Source organism: Rhinoraja longicauda, chromosome 33 (assembly GCF_053455715.1).
Source record: "Rhinoraja longicauda isolate Sanriku21f chromosome 33, sRhiLon1.1, whole genome shotgun sequence".
In the NCBI taxonomy this organism is placed as follows: Eukaryota; Metazoa; Chordata; class Chondrichthyes; order Rajiformes; family Arhynchobatidae; genus Rhinoraja; species Rhinoraja longicauda.
In genome coordinates, this window is record NC_135985.1 from 568,520 (window position 1) to 593,449 (window position 24,930).

General features: G+C 49.6%; 1 protein-coding gene across 6 annotated transcripts in view; it reads left to right on the forward strand.

Annotated features, from left to right (window-relative positions):
• Positions 1–6,158: 6,158 nt before the first annotated feature.
• Positions 6,159–24,930, forward strand: part of il16 (interleukin 16) — a 73,252-nt gene continuing 54,480 nt past the window's right edge. Inside the window, exons 1-3 of one of the 6 annotated variants that reach the window (XM_078427068.1) lie at positions 6,159–6,264; positions 15,330–15,736; positions 23,199–23,310. In XM_078427068.1, the coding sequence (XP_078283194.1) occupies positions 15,371–15,736; positions 23,199–23,310 (478 nt within the window). In that variant the 5' untranslated portion in view covers positions 6,159–6,264; positions 15,330–15,370. Of the gene's footprint in view, positions 6,265–6,789; positions 7,002–8,184; positions 10,363–11,203; positions 11,224–14,808; positions 14,829–15,329; positions 15,737–23,198; positions 23,311–24,930 lie in introns of those variants that run through there. The other 5 variants (XM_078427069.1, XM_078427066.1, XM_078427067.1 and 2 more) reach the window with 5 other exon arrangements.

Sequence of the window (24,930 nt, forward strand, 5' to 3'; positions counted from 1 at the left end):
CGCATTAAAAAAAATATTTTTGTCAATTCTTGTCTGAAGATTCTGGATGACACTTCATAAAATAATGGAATGGAGAATAAATGACAATAAAGACCATCTAACCAAGGATCTGCTCATTTCCCAACGGCTTTGGGAAAGTGAAGCTGGGTCATTGGTGGGAGGATATGGGTGGGGCAGATTGGGGTGGGAGGTAATATGTAGACACCTCCAGGAGCAGTGCAACCTGCAATGCTAATTCCTGTCTGTGGTGCAGGAGATGGAGGGAAAGGTGTTGCTTTAAGTCCTTCACATTTGGCCCGTGCCAAACAAGTTAACAGAAGTTAGAAACGATGAACTGCAGGTGCTGATTAATACACAAAGGACACAAAGTGCTGGAGTAACTCAAGGGGTCAGGCTGCATCACTGGAGAACATGGACAGGTGATGTTTCAGGTTGGGTCCCCTCCTCAGACTGATTGTAGGGTCTAGACCTGAAACGTCAGCTATCCATGTTCTCCAGACATGCTGCCTGTCCTGGGTTACTGCAGCACTTTCTCCTTTTGTACATTGACAGGAGAAGCAGGCTTGTTCAGTTTAATTTATTGTCACGTGTACCGAGGTTCAGTGAAAAGCTTTTGTCGTTGTGTGCTATCCAGTCAGCAGAAGACAATACACAATTACAATTGAGCCATTTACAGTGTATAGATACATGATAAGGGAATAACGTTTAGTGCAAGGTAAAGCCAGCAAAGTCCGATCAAGGATAGTCTGAGGGTCACCAAAGTGGTAGATAGTAGTTGAGCACTGGCTTGTAATGTGGATGCCACCTTGCACCATGCCTGCCCTGAGGAGGCATGCCTGCCCTGAGGATGCCACCTTGCACCATGCCTGCCCTGAGGAGGCATGCCTGCCCTGAGGATGCCACCTTGCACCATGCCTGCCCTGAGGAGGCATGCCTGCCCTGAGGATGCCACCTTGCACCATGCCTGCCCTGAGGAGCAGTGCTGCTGGATGAAGCCCAATACTGACACGCTTCCCATCGCACTTGCAGCATTCACAAACTGAAGGCATTTGTCCTCAAGTGTGAAACGTTCTGTGTAACTGGGCTGTCGCACAGCGTGTGGACTCCATAGAAGGCAGCAGGAAGCCCGACTACATTTAATTTGGAACCAGGAGGAAAATATTATTGCAGAATGAGGAATTGATGGTATTTTACTGGAGACTTTTTTATTTGCAGCTTTGCAAAAAAAAACCTGCAGGAATGTTCCAATAAAGAGGACTGAGAAGGCTTAGAAGCCATTCCATAAATAAGGAGTCAGGGTGACATGTAGCAACCTTGTGTGGTCCCCACTAGGGAGTTTGGAGTGAGGCATGTCACCTAGCAAGAGTATCAGTGGACATAAAAGCACAAAGAACCACTGTTCATAAAACTCTTGATGGAAGCAAGGATTTTCAAGCATGGTCACAACATGCCCTAACCCATAAATATCCCCAAAAGCCACTGTGTGTGTGTGTGTGTGTGTGTGTGTGTGTGTGTGTGTACGTGCACCCAGTGTCTACAGTGCAGCCATGTCATCTCATCTGCAATGAAATTCATGCCATCTGTGGCCCGCAGACTGCAACGGCCAGATAACCATCAATATAAATGATTAAAACATCAAACTGAGCTCCAACATGCCCTTGCAAATGAACATAAAAGGTTCCTTAGCAATATTTAGAAGAGTGGGTGAGTTCTTCCCAACGTGTTGCCTTTTTGTGAGTCCCTCAAACCACGTCACAAAATGGAACCGATGAATGGGCCACAATTACACAGAAGCTTGTGGGAGCTTGTTCTGCAAATGTCGGTAATGTCTTTTATACATCACAGCACCAAGGATTGCATTGGCTTCAAAGTGCCCTGGAACACGAAAGAAGTGATATAAGTGCAAGTTTTTTTTTTCTTTTTCTAATCATCAGCTCAGAGGCATAAGCCATCTCAAGGCTTAACTTGAAAAGTTTAATGGAAAAATACTAATTTACTGAAGGAAGTTTCATTTGTTGATGGGAATGAAATGATTTGCAATGTTGCACAATGTCAGTACTGCTTGTGGCATCTTTGCAAGAACCCGTTCGAATGGCCATCAAGTATATTCAGCTCTCAGCTTATTTTTGTTGCAATCCTTGGTGATGCAAAAACAGACCAGATTAGAGTTTGGCATCATGTTTAGCACAGCCATCGTGGGCCAAAGGGCCTGTTCCGGTGCTGTACTGTTCAATGTTCTAAATATAAGTGCTGACCAGATATTTGAAATCCTCAAATGAATATGGGGAGGAGGCAGGAGAGAATGACATGGTTTCTGTGCCTCCAGTTGCCTTTGCAGGAAGGGAGGTTGTTGGGGCAATTTAACACTGTTGCCCTGAGATGGTGGTGGAGATGGTGCAGAATGGTCTTCAAACAAGACTCTTCAGAGGGCAGGCAGAGTGCGTGGGAGTGAGGGAGAACGGCTGGTGTTCTCCCCTCAAGAAAATGACAGTCTGTTGGGTTTTTACGGTAATCCAGTAGATTTCCCCATCGTTTTTCCTGGACGTAAGAAAATTACATGATTTATTGAATTCAATTTCACCACATAGTTTAGGAAGATTGAACTCATGAACTTTAGAATTATTCCGGTGCCCTAACCATACATTTCTGCAACTAATTATAGGCAGTACCAGGTCACATTCAGTGTGAGTGCTGCTGCAGAATTGATCACGCTCCAGCAAGTCAGCAAACCTCTTAACGCTGGTCTGGCACAAAGTGTCACCGTTTGTGCAGGGAGCAGGCAACTGGAGTAACGTGAGAGATGACATTAGGATCTGGACCAGCAGACTGCAGGTTAAAGTCGCAGTGAAGGACAGATGGAAAATCACACAGTGAAAGATGCACTTTGTCTGCCCAAATCTAATGGCATTCCAGCATAAGGAAAAAGTAACAAGTAAAATGGTCATGGGAGAGCCAGTGGATGTAGTGAACCTGGACTTTCAGAAAGCCTTTGATAAGGTCCCACTCAGGATATTAGTGGGCAAAATTAGAGCACATGATATCGGGTGTAGTGTATTGACATGGATAGAACATTGGTTGGCAGAAAAAAACCCAAAGAGTAGGGATTAACAGGTCCTTTTCAGAATGGCAGGCAGTGACCAGTGGGATGCCGCAAGGCTCGGTGCTGGGACTGCAGCTATTTACAATATACATTAATGATTTACATGAAGGAATTAAAAGTAACATTAGCATATTTGCAGATGACACAAAGCTGGGTGGCAGTGTGAACTGTGAGGATGCTATGCAGATGCAGGGTGATTTGGACAGGTTTGGTGAGTGGGCAGATACATGGCAGAAGCAGTATAATGTGGATAAATGCGAGGTTGTCCACTTTGGTGGCAAGATTATTTGAATGGTGTCAGGTTAGGAAAAGGGGAAGTACAACAATACCTGGGTGTCCTTGTACATCAGTCACTGAAAGTAAGCATGCCAATACAACAGGCAGTGAAGAAAGCTAATGGCATGTTAGCCTTCAAAACGAGAGGAGTTGAGTATAGGAGCAAAGAGGTCCTTCTGCAGATGTACAGGGCCCTGGTGAGACCACACCTGGAGTATTGTGTGCAGTTTTGGTCTCCTTATTTGAGGAAGGATATTCTTGCTATTGAGGGAGGGCAGCGTAGGTTCACGAGGTTAATCCCCGGGATGGTGGGACTGTCATATGATGAAAGAATGGAGCGACTAGGCTTGTAAACAATTCAGGTCTGTCCAACCTTCTGCTGTAGCTGCAACCCTCTGAACCAGGCTTCCTACACACTGTCCACTCCACTGCAAACGCTCCTCAACATCTGCCGACTTTGGAGAAGTTCTCCTCTTCCCAACGGGAGTTCTGCACCATCCTCTTTCGCTTCTCCCCCTCTATGATTCCTCCTCCTCTCCCACTCCACGTCGATGTGTTAACCTAGACGGTGCGTATCTTTCATTCATTTATGCTTTGTACCTCTTCATATCTCTAGTTTCCCTCTCCCCTGATTCTCAGTCTGAGGAAGGATCTCGATCCAAAACGTCACTTATTCCTTTTCTCCAGAGATGCTGCCTGACCGACTGACTTACTGCAGCATTTTGTGTCTATCTTCAGCATTCTGGTGAACCTTGTCTGCACCCATAAACAATCAAACCTATTCTGGATGGACAACATGAGACAGGGTTCGAGGACCTGTGGGGAGAGGTTGAACAAGTTAGGACTTTATTCCTTGGACCACAGGAGGATGAGGGGTGATATTATAGAGGTGTTTAAAATCATAAGAGGAATAGATTGGGTAAATTAACAGACTTTTATGCAAGGTAGGGGAATCAAGAACCAGAGGACATACGTTTAAGGTGAGAGTGGAAAAGATTTAATAGGAACCTGAGTGGCCACCTTTTTACACAATGGGTAGTGGGTGTATGGAACAGGTTGCCGGAGGATGTAGTGACTATAACAATGTCTTAAAAACATTTGGACAGGCACCTGGATTGGACAGGTTTAGAGGGATATGGGCCAAACGCAGGCAGGTGGGACTAGTGTAGATGGGGCATGTTGGCTGGTGTGGGCAGGTGGGACTAGTGTAGATGGGGCATGTTGGCCGGTGCGGGCAGATGGGACTAGTGTAGATGGGGCATGTTGGCCGGTGCGGGCAGGTGGGACTAGTGTAGATGGGGCATGTTGGCCGGTGCGGGCAGGTGGGACTAGTGTAGATGGGGCATGTTGGCCGGTGCGGGCAGGTGGGACTAGTGTAGATGGGGCATGTTGGCCGGTGCGGGCAGGTGGGACTAGTGTAGATGGGGCATGTTGGCCGGTGCGGGCAGGTGGGACTAGTGTAGATGGGGCATGTTGGCCGGTGCGGGCAGGTGGGACTAGTGTAGATGGGGCATGTTGGCCGGTGTGGGCAGGTGGGACTAGTGTAGATGGGGCATGTTGGCCGGTGTGGGCAGGTGGGACTAGTGTAGATGGGGCATGTTGGTCGGTGTGGGCAGGTGGGACTAGTGTAGATGGGGCATGTTGGCCGGTGTGGGCAGGTGGGACTAGTGTAGATGGGGCATGTTGGTCGGTGTGGGCAGGTGGGATTAGTGTAGATTGGGCAGGTGGGATTAGTGTAGATGGGGCATGTTGGCCGGTGTGGGACTAGTGTAGATGGGGCATGTTGGTCGGTGTGGGCAGGTGGGACCAGTGTAGATGGGGCATGTTGGTCGGTGTGGGCAGGTGGGACTAGTGTAGATGGGGCATGTTGGCCGGTGTGGGACTAGTGTAGATGGGGCATGTTGGCCGGTGTGGGCCTGTTTCCACACTATGGTTCGAGGAGTCAGTTTCAGTAGGGCCAAGAATGAGAAAGTTAAGTTGCAAGATGGTACAACTAGAAATTCCTTCAAGCATGTCTAACTGTGATGATATTCTTAATGTAGAATGGTGAGGCTGTGGATGGGCACAAGCTGTGGAATTCACGTGGGCGAGGCAGACAGTGGGGGTGGATTTAATTTGGCCAATGTTGTGAATGGGCCATGGGATGAATCACAGCAGTTAATTTGCTTTTCCATTAAAATCACTTCAGGTTGTGATCTTGATTCGCTGTTGTGGCAAGCTCCAATTTCACCCAGATTCTAACAGCATTGAAGACGGGGATATTGGGCGAGGGTGGATGAACTGATTAGAACGATACACATGTTCCTATCAGCAAATTGGGCGAAATGGCCCAATTATTTCTGAGTTAAAATTCATCTTTGAACTTTTTACTGTGTCTCGTACACGTGACAATCACAAACTAAATTACAAATCAAATCTTGCTTTGTAGAAATGCGAAGGGAAATTCGCTGAACATATTCCTGTCCAAATTCTAGTTAATATATAACAAGGTAATTATGTTAATTGTGGGTGAATTAAGGTGCAATATAATTTTGAATTGACTTTAATGAATATTAAATACTCCATTTAAAGTATTACACATGCAATGTAAATATCTGCGATGTTGTGAGCGGGCGGTGATTCTGGCTGGTGAATAATGTGGCTGTTTTTTTCCAGTCAGGATGCAGTTCTGGGCGTTCGTTGCCCTCCGCATGTGGCCGGCGGTTGAATCAACCTCTCTGTGTGTTGGGCTGTTTGGTTTGGGCTCTCTCTCCATTCTGTCATTCACAGCACATAGGGTTTATTCACAACCACCGGCACAGGAGTGCCCTGGCGAACGCTATGAAAGGCGGTATTTACTGGGGTCTGCCAGGGTACAGATGAATGGTTCCCATTGACACACAACCGGGGTGAGTTTTCTGAACCTCTTTCCCAGTAAGACAGCGGCCGTGGCGGAGAAAGTTTCACATTCGACCAAACTTGTTGACAAACTCTCTCTCTCTGTCTGACAACACAAAGTTAACGGGGTGGGCTGTGCGTCAGTGAGTGTGTGAGAGAGAGAGAGAGAGAGAGAGAGAGAGGGAGAGGGAGAGGGAGGGAGAGAGGGAGAGAGGGAGAGAGTGAGGGAGAGAGAGAGTGAGAGAGAGAGGGTGAGGGAGAGAGGGAGTGAGAGAGAGTGAGAGAGAGAGGGAGAGACCCAGGGTGGGGCTGTGGACTGGAGAAGCCACGACTCTCTGGGCACTGGAATAAATAACGCGGCTCTTGCGGCGGCCGGGAGGGAGGGAAGGAGGCCCGGGTGGGGGAGAGGAGGGAGGGAGGGAGGGGGGAGGAAGGAAGGAGGGAGGGAGGGAGGGAGGGAGGGAGGGAGGAGGAGGAGGGAGAGGAGGGAGAGGAGGGAGGGGGGGAGGAGGGAGGGAGGGAGGGCGGAGTAGGCACCGCCCGCTGTAAATCACACACCACCACCGAGCAGCGGGAACACACGTCTCCGTTACTCCCCGGGCATGAGGCGGCCGTCTGTCCCGTCCCAGAGAGCTGGAGGGCGGCCAAAGGCGGCAGATGTGCCGGGACCATCAGACGCGGGAGCGGTCGCGACCAAGCCTCCATCCGTGGTCGAGAGAGGCGCTACTTCAATGAAGGTCCTGCCCGGGTAACCCGTTACTTGTCCGTCCCTAGAGCTGAGCCAGTTTGGTCCCAGTGTCCCAGTGTCCCAGTGTCCCATGTCCCAGTGTCCCAGTGTCCCATGTCCCAGTGTCCCAGTGTCCCATGTCCCAGTGTCCCAGTGTCCCATGTCCCAGTGTCCCAGTGTCCCATGTCCCAGTGTCTCAGTGTCCCAGTGTCCCATGTCCCAGTGCGGGCGGGTTGTGGCTACTTGTCCCTGTGGATGTGCAGGGTGATGGACACGGGGCTGGACACTGGTCCTCACCCGTCACCTATCCACGTTCCCTACAGATGTTGCCTGTCCCGCTGAGTTACTCCAGCACTTTGTGTCTACGGTTTACACCAGCACCTGCAGTTCCTTCCTACATCCGCGTTGGATTCGTTTAAACCTCGTCCAACGTGTGTAGTTGGTGTCGAGTCCGGCGCTGGGATGATGGTCTCTCTCTCCCCCACCCTCACGTGTGGTCTCCCGCTCCCAACATCCCCGCAATGAGCTGCTAAATAGACCCCCCATCCCCCCATCCCCCTACCCCCCCACCCCCCCACTCCCTACCCCACCCCCTACCCCCCCCCTACCCCCCCCACCCCCCCACCCCCTACCCACCCCACCCCCTACCCTCCCCACACCCCTACCCCCTCTACCCCCTACCCCCCCCACCCACTACCCCTACCCCCCCATCCCCTACCCCCACCAACCCCCCACCCCCCCTAACTTTTCAGACAAATGTAACAGATTCCATTAGAGGATGAACACAAAAGCTGGAGTAACTCAGCGGGACAGGCAGCATCTGGAGAGAAGGAATGGGTGACGTTTCGGGTCCAGACCCTTGTTCAGTCTGAGAGTCGGGGGAGAGGGAGAGCACAACTAGGGGAGGGGAGGGGGAGGGGGAGGGGGAGGGAGAGGGAGAGGGAGAGGGAGAGCACAACTAGGGGAGGGGAGGGGAGGGGGAGGGGGAGGGGGAGGGGGAGGGGGAGGGGGAGAGGGAGAGGGAGAGCACAACTAGGGGAGGGGAGGGGAGGGGGAGGGGGAGGGGGAGGGGGCGGCTTGTGTCCTCATCAAGACTCGGCCCCGGCCAAACACCGACCGTGCCAACTCGCTCGCTGCCAACTGCGGGATGTTGCTGTGTCTCTGTGCATGTAGGAGGGTGCGGTGTATATAGTGGCGCGGCGTGTACCCTGGTGTGGTGCGGCGTATATAGCGGTGCGGCGCGGTGTGTGCCGTGGTACCGTGGTGTGGTGCGGCGTATACAGTGGTGCGGTGTGGTGTGCGCCCTGGTACCGTGGTGTGGTGCGGTGTATATAGCGGTGCGGTGTGGTGTGTGCCCTGGTACCGTGGTGTGGTGCGGTGTATATAGCGGTGCGGCGTATATAGCGGTGCGGTGTGCACCCTGGTACCGTGGTGTGGTGCGGTGTATATGGCGGTGCGGCGTGTACCGTGGTGCGGTGCGGCGTATATAGCGGTGCGGTGTGCACCCTGGTACCGTGGTGTGGTGCGGCGTATATAGCGGTGCGGTGTGGTGTGCGCCCTGGTACCGCGGTGTCCGCGCCCAGCAGTATCTGTGGAAAGAAGCAGAGATCAGACCCGTGTACCGTGGTGTGGTGTATATAGCGGTGCGGCGTGTACCGTGGTGTGGTGTATACAGCGGTGCGGCGTGTATCTGTGGGGAGAAGCAGAGATCAGACCCGTGTACCGTGGTGTGGTGTATATAGCGGTGCGGCGTGTACCGTGGTGTGGTGTATATAGCGGTGCGGCGTGTACCGTGGTGTGGTGTATACAGCGGTGCGGCGTGTATCTGTGGGGAGAAGCAGAGATCAGACCCTTCCCCAGGTTGGTCTGGCGCTGAGTGTCCAACACTATCAGCACTACCTGCCGTGAGGTGATCGATCTCTCCCACTGTTAGTGCACTCACTGCCTTTGGTCTTTCCCTCTGTGTGAGCCTGGTATCCATCATGGATGGTACTTGTTGGGGAACATGTCTGCCACATTACTGACCCGGTCCTAACCCAGACTAACGCAGTGTTGCAGAATTGTGATCAGAAATGAGGCAACACGGTGGTGCAGCGGTAGAGTTGCTGCCTCACAGCGCCAGAGGCCCGGGTTCAATCCTGATCTCTGATACTGTCTGTGTGGAGTTTGCATGTTCTCCCTGTGGTCGTGTGGATTTCCTTTGGGTGCTCCGGTTTCCTCCCACGTCTCAGAGCGGTGTGGGTTTGGAGGTTGATTGCCCCCCTGTAGTTTGCCCCTAGAGTGTAAGGAGTGGATACAAAAACTAGTGTGGACAGGTGATGGATGGTCGGGTAGCGGGGACTCGATGGGCCGAAGAGCTGTTTCCGTGCTGTATTTTTAAATTAAACTACTAATCAATTAACTTGAATCTTGCACAAACTGCTGGAGTAACTCAGCGGGTCAGGCAGCATCTCTGGAGACCCTTGACCAGACTAAACCGCCAGCATTGGCAGTGTCTACCTACACATCCTGGTCTAGATGGGCTAGATGGACCCACTGCTCCTAACTCCATTCACCTGCTGCTCCTCCACTTTGCTTCCAGCTTCAGAAGTCTGAGACATGCCATAAGTTATGCAAACTCTGAAACCTCCGATCCACTCCCATGTTTTTGTTGGAATCGGACTTTAAGTGAAGCGCTCTCCCTGATATTCTTGCCTGAAATCACAGCTCTAGTATTAAGGTGTCTTATGCACCACAGAAACGTCTTGTACCCCTTCACAAATCAGTTTGTTGCTTGTGCTAATTTCCCGGTGCCCAGCTAAGCCACTGCAGACAAATATTGTTGTGACGATGGTGGGAAGCCAATGGTTTTAACTTTGTTAACAATGGTATTAAGATATACCAGATAAGAAAATATTTACAAGTTACAGTGATGAAGTTTGATTTTTGGATAGATATAAACGTGTTTACTGGATCACATCTGGTTGGCATTCTCTTCACTAAGGCCATTGCCAACTTGATGGGAATACAGATGTATAAATATGAACATGTGATCAGGAGGACATTTGTTGAAACTTTCATGCAGGGCTGGAGTTTCGTTTTTTTTTGTGTGAAACTTTATAATTTGGGATACAATTATCAATGGCAAAGCCAGCATTTACAGCCCATCCCTAACTGCCCTTGAGTGGACGGTGTTCAGCTGTATTTTTGAACCTCTAATGGATGGGTTGATTTCTTGTGGTCTTGGATGGTGCTGTTCCCAAATCGGATTTGACTCCAAGCTCCCTGAGAGAGTGCATCATGTGCAGCCTCCTGAGAGAGTGCCTGGGCCTTGGCAAGTCGGAGTGGAGACGGGATGGGACTGTGAGCTGAGCCGAGCTGTGGGCATCACGCAGAATCCCAGGTAAACGACAGAAGGAGTTGCGCCACCACAATCTCCCCTCCCACCTGCCCCATCGCACATCTCCTTCATAATCTGGGGATGGGTCTATGGTCCACACTGTCTCATCAGCCACCTCCGAACCCAGAGAACAGGTGATCGATGGTCAGTGTGGACTCGGTGGGCTGAAGGACCTGTTTCCAAGCCGTACAGACAAGCACCCCATTCAGGATACAACCCTGGTCTCTGCAACTCTGCAAGTCATCCTCGACCCCCTGGGACTGCCCAGGGAGATAAAGGAGGCAGTGTAATGAGGAACGCATCAACATTTGATGAAGGGATCAGTGTTAACCTCGAGTGCTGGCCAGCTTTGAATTTGGCAGCTACATTTCTTGAATGAATGAATGAATAAGTTTATTGGCCAAGTATGCAGATACAAGGAATGTGCCTTGGTGCTCCGCTCACAAATGACAACACAAACATACAGTTAACAATGAAGAATAAAGCATAAACACATCAAAAAATAAGGATACAACATTACGGTCCAAACATGTGGGTGAAAATAAACCAGAGCAAAAAAGAGACTCCAGACTTTGGTTGTTGAGTAGAACTATCACTCGTGGAAAAAAACAGTTTTTATGTCCGGCTGTGGCTGCTTTGACAGTCCGGAGTCGCCTTCCAGAGGGAAGTGCTTCGAATAGTTTGTGGCCAGGGTGAGAGGGGCCAGAGATGATCTTGCCCGCTCGCTTCCTGGCCCTTGCAGTGTACAGTTCATCAATGGGGGGAAGTTTGCAGCCAACAACCTTCTCAGCTGTGCGAATGATTTGTTGCAGCCTCCGGATGTCGTTCTTGGAGGTTGAGCCAAACCAGACCATAATGGAGAAGGTGAGGACGGACTCAATGATAGCAGTATAGAATTGGACCATCATTGCCTGTGGCAGATTGTGTTTCCTCAGTTGCCGCAGGAAGTACATCCTCTGTTGGGCCTTTTTGACTGTGGAGTCGATGGTAGCCTCCCATTTAAGGTCCCTGGAGATGATGGTTCCAAGGAACTTAAATGACTCCACAGATGTGACTGCGGTGTTGGTGATGGTGAGTGGGGGGAGGGGGGATCTCTTCGAAAGTCTACAATTAGTTCCACTGTCTTGAGAGCATTGAGCTCCAGGTTGTTGCGATGGCACCAGGACGCCAGCTGTGTCACTTCCCGTCTGTAGGCAGATTCCTTCCCATCTGGACCAGTCCAATCAGGGTTGTGTCATCCGCAAACATGAGGAGCTTGAGAAGTTCTTTAGACTAGGATTAAAGATACAGAATGGAAGTAGGTCCTTCGGCCCATGGAGTCCATGATGATCAGTGATCACCCACACACAAGTTATACCCTACACACTAAAACAATTTACCAAAGCCAATTAACCTTTGGAGTGTGGGAGGAAACCGGAGAAAACCCACGTGGTCACAAGGAGAACGTACAAACTCCGTACAGACAGCACCCGTGGTCAGGATTGAACCTGGGCTTCTGGCGCTGTGAGGCAGCAACTCTAGCGCTGCACCACCATGTTGCCCACACTGTTGGAATGAAAATGATCAAAGTCTGAACATATTTTTTCAGGGGTGTAATGCCAGTGAGACTAACAGGGCAGGGTGATCCTTACCTGAGGCCAAGTGAAGCAGGAACCTGCCAGACATTAAACCCTGAGTCTGGGGCAGACACACAGACGTGCACCCTCTCCAATGTGATGTCACACTCAACTAAACGATCTACTCATGTTGAAGCATTTCTCAACCATATTTCATGACCTTTAAAGTGCTTTAAACCCAAGCTATTTTTGAAGTGCAGTTCATGTTGTATCTAGAAGCAGCAGGTATAATCTGGCCATGACCATGTGTGTTAGCTGGGAGATTCCCATTGATTGGACACCGTTGAGGGGATGTGTGTTTCCTGAAATAAAATAAATGATACTTTCTCAGGATGTTAATGTTCAGATTGAGATGGAGAGACACACTGGACTTGTAGCTGCGTGAAACATGAGTTGTTTTATGGGTTTCTGTTATCACTGCTGTGAATTATTGGCTTCAATTCCTGCATGGGGAAAACTGGAAATGAGCAGCGTGTGGAGATTTATGAAGCTGTTGTCTCTTGCTTTAAGTGTTGAAGATTGAAATGAGTGAACCTTTAAGCAGTGTAAGAAAATAACTGCAGATGCTGGTACAAATCGAAGGTATTTATTCACAAAATGCTGGAGTAACTCAGCAGGTCAGGCAGCATCTCAGGAGAGAAGGAATGGGTGACGTTTCGGGTCGAGACCCTTCTTCAGACTGATCAACGTCTGCAGAAGCGATTCTGCAGCAACCTTCACCGTCTGAAGTCGCAACACAGTGGTGTCTCACTACATTACACTGCGGCAACTGAGACACATCTTGTGTGGAGATGCCGAGAGATCCCATTCACACTGAGGTTACGATGAGGCGGCAACTCTCAGTTGTTGCTCCACAGTTGAAAGGTTGCTGGCTCTCACGACCAGAGACCAGAATACGACCGTGCTATGCCTCGGAAGGCAGTGGAGGCCAATTCTCTGAATGCATTCAAGAGAGAGCTAGATAGAGCTCTTAAGGATAGCGGAGTCAGGGGATATGGGGAGAAGGCAGGAACGGGGTACTGATTGAGAATGATTAGCCATGATCACATTGAATGGCGGTGCTGGCTCGAAGGGCCGAATGGCCTCCTCCTGCACCTACTCCTGCACCTGTCTATTGTCTATGCCGCTACATTTCCAGGCTCAGCACTGGTCAGCAGGTAGTGGCTACATTTCCACAGCACGATCCCACAAACAGCAACGTGATGATGTGCAGACAACATCATTCACACACGTCTGAAATGCCAGCTCACTAGTGAGGGCGTGCAAGGCTCTACGTGAAAGACTACATTCACTTTCCTGCCTTGTCACTGTGGTATTAGACTGCATGAAGTGAATGGTGCCGTGGGTAGTGCCTATCCTGGTAGGGCCCGGATATGGTCGTGACCTCGAGTGCAGTCTGTGTGGAGTTTGCACGTTCCCCCTGAGACAGCCTGGGTTCCCACAGCTGTTCCCATTTCCAGCACATCCCAGAGATTTGTTAGGAGGTTAATTGGCTTTTTGTAGGAGAATCAGGGGATGATAGTGGATGTCCTGTCCAGTTTATTGTGATGTGCACGTGTGGTGAGGTAGTGCTACAATGACAATCTCACCAGGAGTAACACAGACACATGCCCAGAGCGAACACACAAAAATCAATGATGTATATACATTTGTCCCGCCCCCTTGACATCAGTCTGAAGAAGGGTCTCGACCCGAAACGTCACCCATTCCTTCTCTCCTGAGATGCTGCCTGACCCGCTGAGTTACTCCAGCATTTTGTGAATATATAAATTACACATAGATTCAGCAAGATCATAAAAGGTGGGGCATGTGACTGATAGGATTGACCTGAGAACTGTCATAGACTTGTGGGCTAAATGACCTTCCTCCATGTAATGAATATAACCAAGGACAATCTTATAACCAAGGACAATCTTAAGGACAAGGGGCCGCAGTTTAAGACAAGGGGCCGCAGTTTAAGAATAAGGGATAGGCCATTTAGAACGGAGATGAGGAAAAACCTTTTCAGTCAGAGAGTTGTAAATCTGTGGAATTTTCTGTCTCAGAAGGCAGTGGAGGCCAATTCTCTGAATGCATTCAAGAGAGAGCTAGATAGAGCTCTTAAGGATAGCGGAGTCAGGGGGTATGGGGAGAAGGCAGGAACGGGGTACTGATTGAGAATGATCAGCCATGATCACATTGAATGGTGGTGCTGGCTCGAAGGGCCGAATGGCCTTCTCCTGCACCTATTGTCTATTGAATCATCACTGCAGCATCAGTTACATCCACTCCACTGGACAAATGAAAAGTCAGTGCCTTGCATGGCTTTGTACGTCCCATTCTCAGGGCATGTTAGCGGAGGTGCATCGACAAACCGCACAGGTGCATCTACAAACCGCACAGGTGCATCTACAAACCGCACAGGTGCATCTACAAACCGCACAGGTGCATCTACAAACCGCACAGGTGCATCTACAAACCGCACAGGTGCATCTACAAACCCCACAGGTGCATCTACAAACCGCACAGGTGCATCTACAAACCGCACAGGTAGCACTGCAGCAGGCACACAGAGTAATGAGAACGAGGAACGCCACTAAATCACTCTTTTCTGTTGCGTAACACACCTTTAAAATTGGGCATTATCTAACACCTAAGATATTCACAAAAAGCTGGACTAACTCAGCGGGTCAGGCAGCATCTCGGGAGAGAAGGAAAATGTGACGTTTCAGGGAGAGACCCTTCCTCAGATTGAGAGTCGGGGGAGAGGGAAACGAGAGATATGAAAAGGCACGCAAAAGGACAAATCAAAGTCAGCAACGATGAACAAGGAAAGGTGGAGCCCACAATGGTCCATTGTTGACTGTGGGGAAGGTGATAACGAGTGATATAAAGAGTGAAACTCAGCAGGATGACAGTGAAACTAGTACGATGACTTGGGGAGAGGGGGTCGGCTGCAAGCGTTACTTGAAGTTAGAGAAATCAACATTTTAAAAGCTGGGTGGTGAGGTGCCCAACCGAGATATGAGATGCTGCCCCTCCAATTAGCGTTGGGTCGCACTCTGACATTGGAGGAAATCCAGGAAGAACGGCCAGAATGGGAGGGGAGTTAGCGTTTAGCAACTGGAAGATCACGCGGCCAAGTCCGTCTTGTTTGTGGACTGAGACCATGGGCTCATAATCCTAGAATTTAGGACCCAAAGTGGTTCCCATCGATGCATGTATTAGATGCTCCAGTTACTTTCATCAGGTTATTTCCATGTTCTCCAGTTAATGGTAATTAATGTTCATTCCATGGGTTATTTCTCACTTAGTTCTCCAGCCCGCGAGGGTTCTGAATCTGTACCTTAATCGTTATTTTCTTTCCATTTACAGAAACTGTGTGTTGACCTTAAAAACAATAAAGCAGTTTTTTCATGCTGGCAAAAATAAGTAAAAGACATTCGAAAGAAATGCTTTATTCTTGTAGCAACAGACAGAAGAAAAAGGATGTATCGTCCTCACAGAGAAGTCAGAAAGGCACTTTACGTAAAAGCAGCAAGAACTCCAGGAGGTTTGGAGTTATTTCCAGAACATTCTTATTGTGTAACTCAAAGAGCAGTGAAGAGAAAGCCAGTGCTGAGGAAACTGATTCCACGTCAAGGGACAGAGCGCCCGAAGGTGAATTGTGTGAAAACAGCATTGTATCACAAGCCCAGAACAAAGTCCAGAACATCAGGCTCTCCCGAAGTGAACATGAGTTGAAGCCAAATGGAGTTGGTGAAGCTGGAGATGACAATAAGGTAAGAACATTGTCAGGACGGGGACTCAAAGCTGCAAGTCAGAGGCTGTGGAGACTGATTGGAGTTTGAACGTTGATTTTGTGTCACTTTGCAAGTGTGAACCAACTCCCTCGGTATGTGTAGCATTGCTACAAATACTAGCACTTTCTTTATTTAAAGATTTTTAGCTTCTGTATGTTTTGTTTTTTGATTTCTGTTTTCTAAGTAAGTGCATCTTCCCTACTAAGGTTACAGTATCAAGAGTCCAAATGATTAACGTTTTAATAATAGGGAAAATTGACATCAAGGTTCATGGGTACATGCGATAGGATTGGTTACAGCGGTAGTGATTTATCAGAGCAGAGTGTGGGACCAGAGGGGGTGTCCAAACCTGCCACAGAGGGCCTGACAGCCAGTTGTTCCAGAGGTTACAATCCAAACCTGCCACAGAGGGCCTGACAGCCAGTTGTTCCAGAGGTTACAATCCAAACATGCCACAGAGGGCCTGACAGCCAGTTGTTCCAGAGGTTACAACTGGTGGGACACAAGGATCTCATGGCCATAGGATGAAGGGGGTTACAGACACATTGAGGGTCACGGGGATTTGCAATGGGAGGTTTGGATGTTTGAAGTTTGGGCGGCCACAGAACATTTATTCAGGAGCTCCCGAGATATGTTTTTTGTGGCAAAGCTTGATATGCTAACTTGTCCTTCCTCATCTGTTCTGGAACTCTGGTCACAGTTACCAGACACTGGTAGACCTGGAACCCAGAGCAGCAGAGGAAGCAGAGTTCCTTCCTTGAAGCACATTTGTAAACCAGGCCGATCTTTACAATAATCCGGTAGCTTTATGTTCTCTGTTTCTGAAAATAGCTTTAATTCTGGACTTGTTAATTTGGATGATTTAAAATCCACTTGCTGGTGAGCTGGGATGTGGTCCCTGGACACTGATCAATGGTGGAGCACACTGGCCACTGGTCCAGAGTAACGCCACCTCCACTGGCCACTGGTCCAGAGTAACGTCACCTCCACTGGCCACTGGTCCAGAGTAACATCACCTCCACTGGTCCAGAGTAACCACCTCCACTGGTCCAGGGTAATGTCACCTTCACTGGCCACTGGTCCAAAGGTCACCTCCACTGGCCATTGGTCCAGAGTAACGTCACCTCCACTGGCCACTGGTCTGAAGGTCACCTCCACTGACCACTGGTCCAGAGTAACCACCTCCACACTGCCTGCACAGGGTGAACAAGTGAGCGTGGTGTGGGTTTAAAATGCAGCATGAGATGACAAGCTTCTGAGTGTCCGGTTTAGCTCCGGGTGGTGGCCAACTGGAGCATGGTGTCTGTGGTGGGGATTGAAGTCACTGCCTCTGGTGTTTCCAGTCTCCATGGTATGGGGCAGGTAGTGAGGGTGAGGAGATGGTGTTGGAGCGCTGGGCATGGTCAGAGAACATGTGGGTGCAGTCTGAGAAAAGGTCCCGACTCAAAACGTCACCTATCCATGTTCTCCACAGATGCTGCCTGACCCGCTGAGTTACTCCAGCACTCTGTGAAACGTTACCTATCCATGTTCTCCACAGATGCTGCCTGACCCGCTGAGTTACTCCAGCACTCTGTGTCTACATGTGGGACCTGCTCTGTCTTTGTATGCAGTTGCCATGGGCCAGTGTGTAGGAAGGGGAAGTGATTAGGCCCGGTGGGATAGAAGTTATTCCGGCCACATTGGTGACATAACTGATGCGTGGCAGCTAATGCAATAATTCCCATTAAAAGCAAAAGGGAAAAGCTTTGGGGTGAGAGATGTTTCATTCTAATACTTAGAGCAGAATCTCGCTGCTAATACAAGTCCAGAGGGAGTCTGTTTTTGAGCCATATTGAATTTGATAACTGTCTTGCTCTGTTGAGTTTACCATTCTGCTATTTATCAGACACCAGCCAATATTAATTGGTTTATTGATCAGATACAATATCTTTGAAGATATATGCGAGGTCATTTCACTAATGTAATCTGTTTGGAAGATTTTGACACATCCTCCACCAATAAAATTTAACGACATGCTTTCAATCAAACCCATCTGCTTCAAGTTAATCACAACAGTGAGCTGCAGGGAGTGGATCTGTGCTCTGCGATTAAGACGGCACAGTGGCGCAGCGGGTAGAGCTGCTGCCTCACCCCGTCAGAGACACGAGTTTGATCCTGACCTTGGGTGCTGCCTGTGTGGAGTTTGCACGATCTCCCTGTGACTACGTGGGCTTTCTACGAATGTTCCGGTTTCCTCCCATATTCTAAAGACGTGTAGGATTGTAGGTTAATTGGCTTCTGTAAACTGCCCCGAGTGTGTAGGATGTGAAACTGGGAAAACATGGAACGAGTGTGAACAGGTGATTGATGGTCTGCACACATTACACTGCCTGTTTCTGTGTTGTGTCTCTAAACTAAACCAAACACATCGCTCCTCGTGTACAGACCTAGGCTAAGTCCACACACACACACACACACACACACACACACACACACACACTGGAGTAGGCAAATGTCCAATGGGAATTGGCTTCCCTTCACTTTCACAGCTACAGGGAAACGGAAGAGCAGAACTTGGGCAAGGCTCTGAGGATCTTTGTGGACTACATTTACCAATTACCGGCAAATCTTCTGCAAGCTCACTTTTCTAAAGCCGATTTTTCCAAAGTTAAGCATGTTTTATTGTGCTGCTTCCGAGAGTTATGATGTCTATTTTAATTGTATTTTATAATGATTTTATGGAATCTAATTTTCCAAGTAAAGCCTCAATCTGTTGAAATGAGAACTGTTTCATCATCCCTGCTATACAATTGTTGTTCAAAGTCATGCAAAGTTTCCATTAGTTTTAAGAAAATTGTGAAAAATATGTCGTAAGTCTGAGAAACTGAAGAATATTCACGACATTAATAAAGAGTGTGTTTGGATGCACCAAGTAGACAAGAGACTAGTGGATGGAGTCCACTACTGTAGAGTTGTGTAGCACAGAAACAGGCCCTTCAGGCCATCTCATCCCATCCCCCATCTACACCTTCCTCATTAGCCCACACTCAGTTCTTTGCCTTGTCCATTTAACTGCCTGTCTGTGTCTCGTGAGCATTGCAATTGTATCTGATTCCACTACTTCCTCAGGCAGCAAGTTCCAAATGTTCTTTCAGATCTCTTTTAAACCTCTTCCTCTCGGCTTGGACCCATGCCGTCTTGTATTTGATAGCATCGGCAAACGATTCTGCCCATCCACTCTATCTATGCCTCTAATTAGTTTATCTACCGCTACCTCTGTTCAGCTTCAGTATTGGGGCTACAATGGTCCATCACACTCCTGACGTGCCACAGAGAAGTGCTGACCATCACTTAACTATCTTATCCTCCCCACATTCCCATCAACACTCCTCTGATCCCACCACTCACCTAACACTAGAGGCAATCTAACCCATGGTCTGCATGTTTAGTTTATTGTCACGTGTACCGAGGTACAGTGAAAAGCCTTTTGTTGCGTGCTAGCCTTCAGCGGAAAGACTTTAGGATGTGGGAGGAACCTCCAGCAGCTGAGGAAAAACCCTACGGGGTCACAGGGAGAACGTGCAAACTCCACACAGACAGCACCAGAGGTCAGGATGGAACGCAGGTAGCTGGGGGCATGAGGCAGAAGCTGTATCATCACCTCTGTCTCCAGTTGTTTTCTGTTCAATTGTTTTCCAATGTCATTAAGTAACTCTGAATGTCATGTGGAATCCCTTTATCCATCATTAAAAGCCACTTGTTCTGCAATAATGAACAAGCCAATGGACTAGGATGTTGCCTTTACTTACATATACAGCCGGGCAGCCACGTTTAATATTTGTGAACACTGCACACTGCCAATGCTCAGGGTGAAAGAAGCAAAGCTCGCTGCACTGGGACTCATTGATTCAACCCTCATGAAACTGCAGACAGACTCCTGCAGTGGCTGCCGATCTCATTTTACAGTTCACTCACATTACAGTGCCAAAGTGGTGTCGAGTGTCCAATATAAAGCCTTGTGTGTTCTCACATTACATTGGATTCATCAGATAACTCGTGCTCTTTCTGAAATTGACTTCAAGCTGTTAAGTTGAGAAAATCCACCAATCCTTTAACTGAGTGTACCGGTATCTCAGTAGTCTCTGGTACAGTTAGTCTCAGTACCACCCTAACTGAGTGTACCGGTATCTCAGCTTGTTCCAATGAAAGTTCAGTCAGGGAAGAGCCCTTCTGATGGCGTTTAAGAGGCTTTTCAACGGGCGCGTGGAGATGCAGGGAATGGAGGAATATGGACCTGTGAGGAGATCAGTTTAACAGCATCATGTTCAGCACAGACAGTGTGGGCCGAAGGGCCTGTTCTAGTGCTGTACTGTTCTCTGTTGTGCGTTCCAGGTATCAACTTTGTAAAGTGACGTTGGAGTTAACTTTGTTTATTAATAAGCCATGGGTCAGTTAACTCCAATCTAAATTAAATTCCATCATCTGTATAGGTCCTTTTTAGTTTAAAATAAAAAACAGACACAGTTATTGCCGTGAGTAATAAACATCAGTGTGCCTGACTTGCATTTGTCTAAATAGTTGTTAGATTTATGTGAAGTTGGTGAATTAAACATTGGCGTTGATCATGGGTCAGTTTCCCAGTCCTTGCCTCTCTCTGCCTTAGTGCCTCACCCTCTGCCTAACCCTCACTTACTGCCCTGGTGACTGCTTTACCAGCCGTGGTGGTGTGTGTGATGGAGTGCACAGATCATCTCCATGGCATGGCCATAGGAAACCTGGCCATCTGGCGATACATTTACATGACAACACCAGCCAGCCAAGGGCACAGGGCAGTTAAACCAGGCCGCTAAAACTGAACACCTCCGCTCAGTCTGCCTAAACCTACCTGACCACCTGGTTGCCAAACACTTTAACTCCCCCTCCCATTCCCACACTGACCTTTCTGTCCTGGGCCTCCTCCATTGTCAGAGTGAGGCCCAGCGCAAATTGGAGGAACAGCACCTGATATTTTGCTTGGGCAGCTCACACCCCAGCAGTATGAACATTGACTTCCATAACTTCAAGTAACCCTTGCCTTCCCTCTCTCTCTATCCCTCCCCCTTCCCAGTTCTCCGACTAGTCTGACTGTCCTTTACATGTTATCTCTATTTGCTTTGTTGTCACCTTCTCTGAGCTAACAACGATCTATTCTACATCTTCCTTGAGCTTCATTCCCTTTGCCTCCTTTTCACACCTTACACATCCTTATCTCTGTATCTCCCTCTCCACTGATTCAGTTTGAAGAAGGGTCTCGACCCAAAACTTCACCCATTCCTTCTCCCCAGAGATGCTGCCTGTCGGGCTGAGTTACTCCAGCATTTTGTGTCTACCAGTCAGGGATTGTCACAAACTGTCCCCACACAACAGAAGATGTGGGAGCCCAGCAGATCCATCCCAGTTGTGCTCCGGTTTCCCCACACTTCCCAAAGCGCAGGGTGGGAATGAATCCTGGTGTGTAGGTGAGTGGTCGAACACTGGGGGAGGGGGAATGTGGAGAGAATAGAGGATGTCATGGGAATGGGATCGAACTCTGTGTCGACATTGACATGAAATGACTCCTCCTATGGAAATGTGGAAATATAAATGATCTGGCCAGCACATTCATGTTCTGCTTCCTCTATATTCCTAGCTGGCAGCTATTATAGGCACAGGAAGGGCTTTCATAGAAGGGTTGGTGAGTTGCAGCTTGTAGGTGGTTTACACTGTAATCACGATAGATGGAGAGTTCAGAGAGACCATGGATGTTCTGCTGACGAGCGTGCCAAGCCAGGGGCAGGCCGTGTCCTGAGCGTGCCAAGCCAGGGGCAGGCCGTGTCCTGAGCGTGCCAAGCCAGGGGCAGGCCGTGTCCTGAGCGTGCCAAGCCAGGGGCAGGCCGTGTCCTGAGCGTGCCAAGCCAGGGGCAGGCCGTGTCCTGAGCGTGCCAAGCCAGGGGCAGGCCGTGTCCTGAGCGTGCCAAGCCAGGGGCAGGCCGTGTCCTGAGCGTGCCAAGCCAGGGGCAGGCCGTGTCCTGAGCGTGCCAAGCCAGGGGCAGGCCGTGTCCTGAGCGTGCCAAGCCAGGGGCAGGCCGTGTCCTGAACGTGCCAAGCCAGGGGCAGGCCGTGTCCTGAGCGTGCCAAGCCAGGGGCAGGCCGTGTCCTGAGCGTGCCAAGCCAGGGGCAGGCCGTGTCCTGAGCGTGCCAAGCCAGGGGCAGGCCGTGTCCTGAGCGTGCCAAGCCAGGGGCAGGCCGTGTCCTGAGCGTGCCAAGCCAGGGGCAGGCCGTGTCCTGAGCGTGCCAAGCCAGGGGCAGGCCGTGTCCTGAGCGTGCCAAGCCAGGGGCAGGCCGTGTCCTGAGCGTGCCAAGCCAGGGGCAGGCCGTGTCCTGAGCGTGCCAAGCCAGGGGCAGGCCGTGTCCTGAGCGTGCCAAGCCAGGGGCAGGCCGTGTCCTGAGCGTGCCAAGCCAGGGGCAGGCCGTGTCCTGAGCGTGCCAAGCCAGGGGCAGGCCGTGTCCTGAGCGTGCCAAGCCAGGGGCAGGCCGTGTCCTGAGCGTGCCAAGCCAGGGGCAGGCCGTGTCCTGAGCGTGCCAAGCCAGGGGCAGGCCGTGTCCTGAGCGTGCCAAGCCAGGGGCAGGCCGTGTCCTGAGCGTGCCAAGCCAGGGGCAGGCCGTGTCCTGAGCGTGCCAAGCCAGGGGCAGGCCGTGTCCTGAGCGTGCCAAGCCAGGGGCAGGCCGTGTCCTGAGCGTGCCAAGCCAGGGGCAGGCCGTGTCCTGAGCGTGCCAAGCCAGGGGCAGGCCGTGTCCTGAGCGTGCCAAGCCAGGGGCAGGCCGTGTCCTGAACACTTTGGTGCCTTTGTTGTGGGAGCTGTGTTGATGCTGACATGTGGAGAATAACGGAACAAGCTGTGGAGGAGGGAGGTGAGGTGGGAACTAGAACAACATTTAAAAGACATTTGGACAAGTACATGGAAAGGAAAGGTTTTGAGGGATCTGGGCCAAAGGTGGGCAGGTGGGCCTGGTGTTGGTGGGCCTGGTGTTGGTGGGCAGATGGGCCTGGTGTTCATGGGGCATCTGTGTTGCCATGGGCATGTTGGGCCGAAGAGCATGTTTCTGTTCTGACTCCAACATGGATAGGACAGGTTTGGAGGGATATGGACCAAACACTGGCAGGTCGGACTCGTGTAGCTGGGACATGTTGGCCGGTGTGGGCAAGTTGGGCCGAGGGGCCTGTTTCCGTGCTGTATCACTCTCTGACTCTAACTCTCTGACTCTATGACTCTCCATACTCCTGACCTGTGATGTGGGTGGTCTGTATTGAGGGGCTTTGGGCAGTCCAATGCTCACCTCTTGTCTGACAGTATTTATATGGCAGGTGCAATGAAGTTTCCGTTACAATCCCCATTGCCTATCACTGCTGTCTTCATGTTTTGCTTCTGATTTTCTGCAGGAATGTGCAACCAATGGAACAACTGAGGTGGAGTTAGTTAAAGAAACGTTAGTTAAATCAGCTGACGCTCAGACTGAGTTTCCGTGCCAAAGGTCTCGCTGCAACTCGACAGGTAAATAACCGCCAGCAGTGAAAGAAAGACGTGTCTGGGAGGCAATGCAACCCCTCAGAATAGAGAAGACACTGTAAATTGATTCAATCAATTGGTCATCAGCTAAGCTTGTGGCCCGCGTGGGTTTTCTCCCTGGGTTTTCGCCCATACTCCAGACATACAGGTTTGTAGGTTCATTGGTTTGGTATAAATGTAAATTGTCCGGAGTGTAGGATAGTGTTGGTGTGTGGGGATCGCTGGTCGGTGTGGACTTGTGGGCCAAAGGGCCTGTTTCCGTGCTGTACTGTCCCATGCCACAGTGTAAAATCTACCACAAGAAGCCAACACCCATTTGCACCACTCCTGGTTTTTATAGTCATTGAAGTCATAGAATTTTCGAATCACAGGAACTTGCTATTAAAGAGACCATTCGGCCCTTTATCTGTGCTGGCTCTCGTGTTTATATCCATTTGATGTCCAAAAAACCTGTAAACTTCAGATCCTTTTTAAATGATTTATTATTCAAACTTCACACATCACACACCCTGCGTGAAAAGTCTTCCCATCGGCCTCTCGATTTTCGCTGATGATTTTACGTTTATCGTCTCCAGATGGTCAACAGGTTGTCAAAGGGAATAATTATTCTCCAGCTTCCTCTCCTGAAGCTCTGACTGGAAAATATTTATCTGGCCTATTTAGCTGCACGAAAAATTAAATGTTATTAATGTTCTGATAACATTGATCTGAATTCTCTCTCACTAAGACAACAAGCTGAGGTGATGACCAAATGATTGACCATGGTGGTGCAGCGGTAGAGTTGCTGCCTCACAGCGCCAGGGTCCTGGGTTCGATCCTGACTACATGCGCTGTCTATACGGAGTTTGTACGTTCTCCCTGTGACCGCGTGGGTTTTCTCCGGGTGCTCCGGTTTCCTCCCATACACCAAAGAAGTACAGGTTTGTAGGTTAATTGGCTTGGTAAATCATCCCTAGTGTGTGTAAGATAGTGTTAGTGTGCGGGGATCGCTGGTCGGCTTGGGCCTGTTTCCGTGCTGTATCACTAAACTAAACTATTAGAACTGAAATCCTTCATCCAAGGTAATATTCTAATAAAGAGCAAAAAACACATTACTTAAAATAATTGACCTGATGCAGAATCTCGACCTGAAATGTGGACCTTCCTCTGCATCCACCGATGCAGCCTGTCCTGCTGAGTTACTCCAGCACTCTGTGAAACGTCACCTATCCATGTTCTCCACAGATGCTGCCTGACCCGCTGAGTTACTCCAGCACTCTGTGAAACGTCACCTATCCATGTTCTCCACAGATGCTGCCTGACCCGCTGAGTTACTCCAGCACTCTTTGTCCAAATAAAGTTCCTCTGTGCACTTTGGAAAGAGGCCATTGAGTTTTTCCTGAAGTGCCCACAACTCTATTTGAGGCCGGCTTAGTTACTTATGAAGTCAAGGCCTGAGGAATGAAAGTGGCCATGAATGATGTAAAGCAGACTGCTTCTGACTTGCCAATATCCTATTTTACACCGCTGAGTCACAGTGGACATCCGCACTGTTTCACTGTGGTCCCAGTGGACACCTACACTGTTTCACCGCTATCCCAGTGGACACCTACACTGTTTCACCAC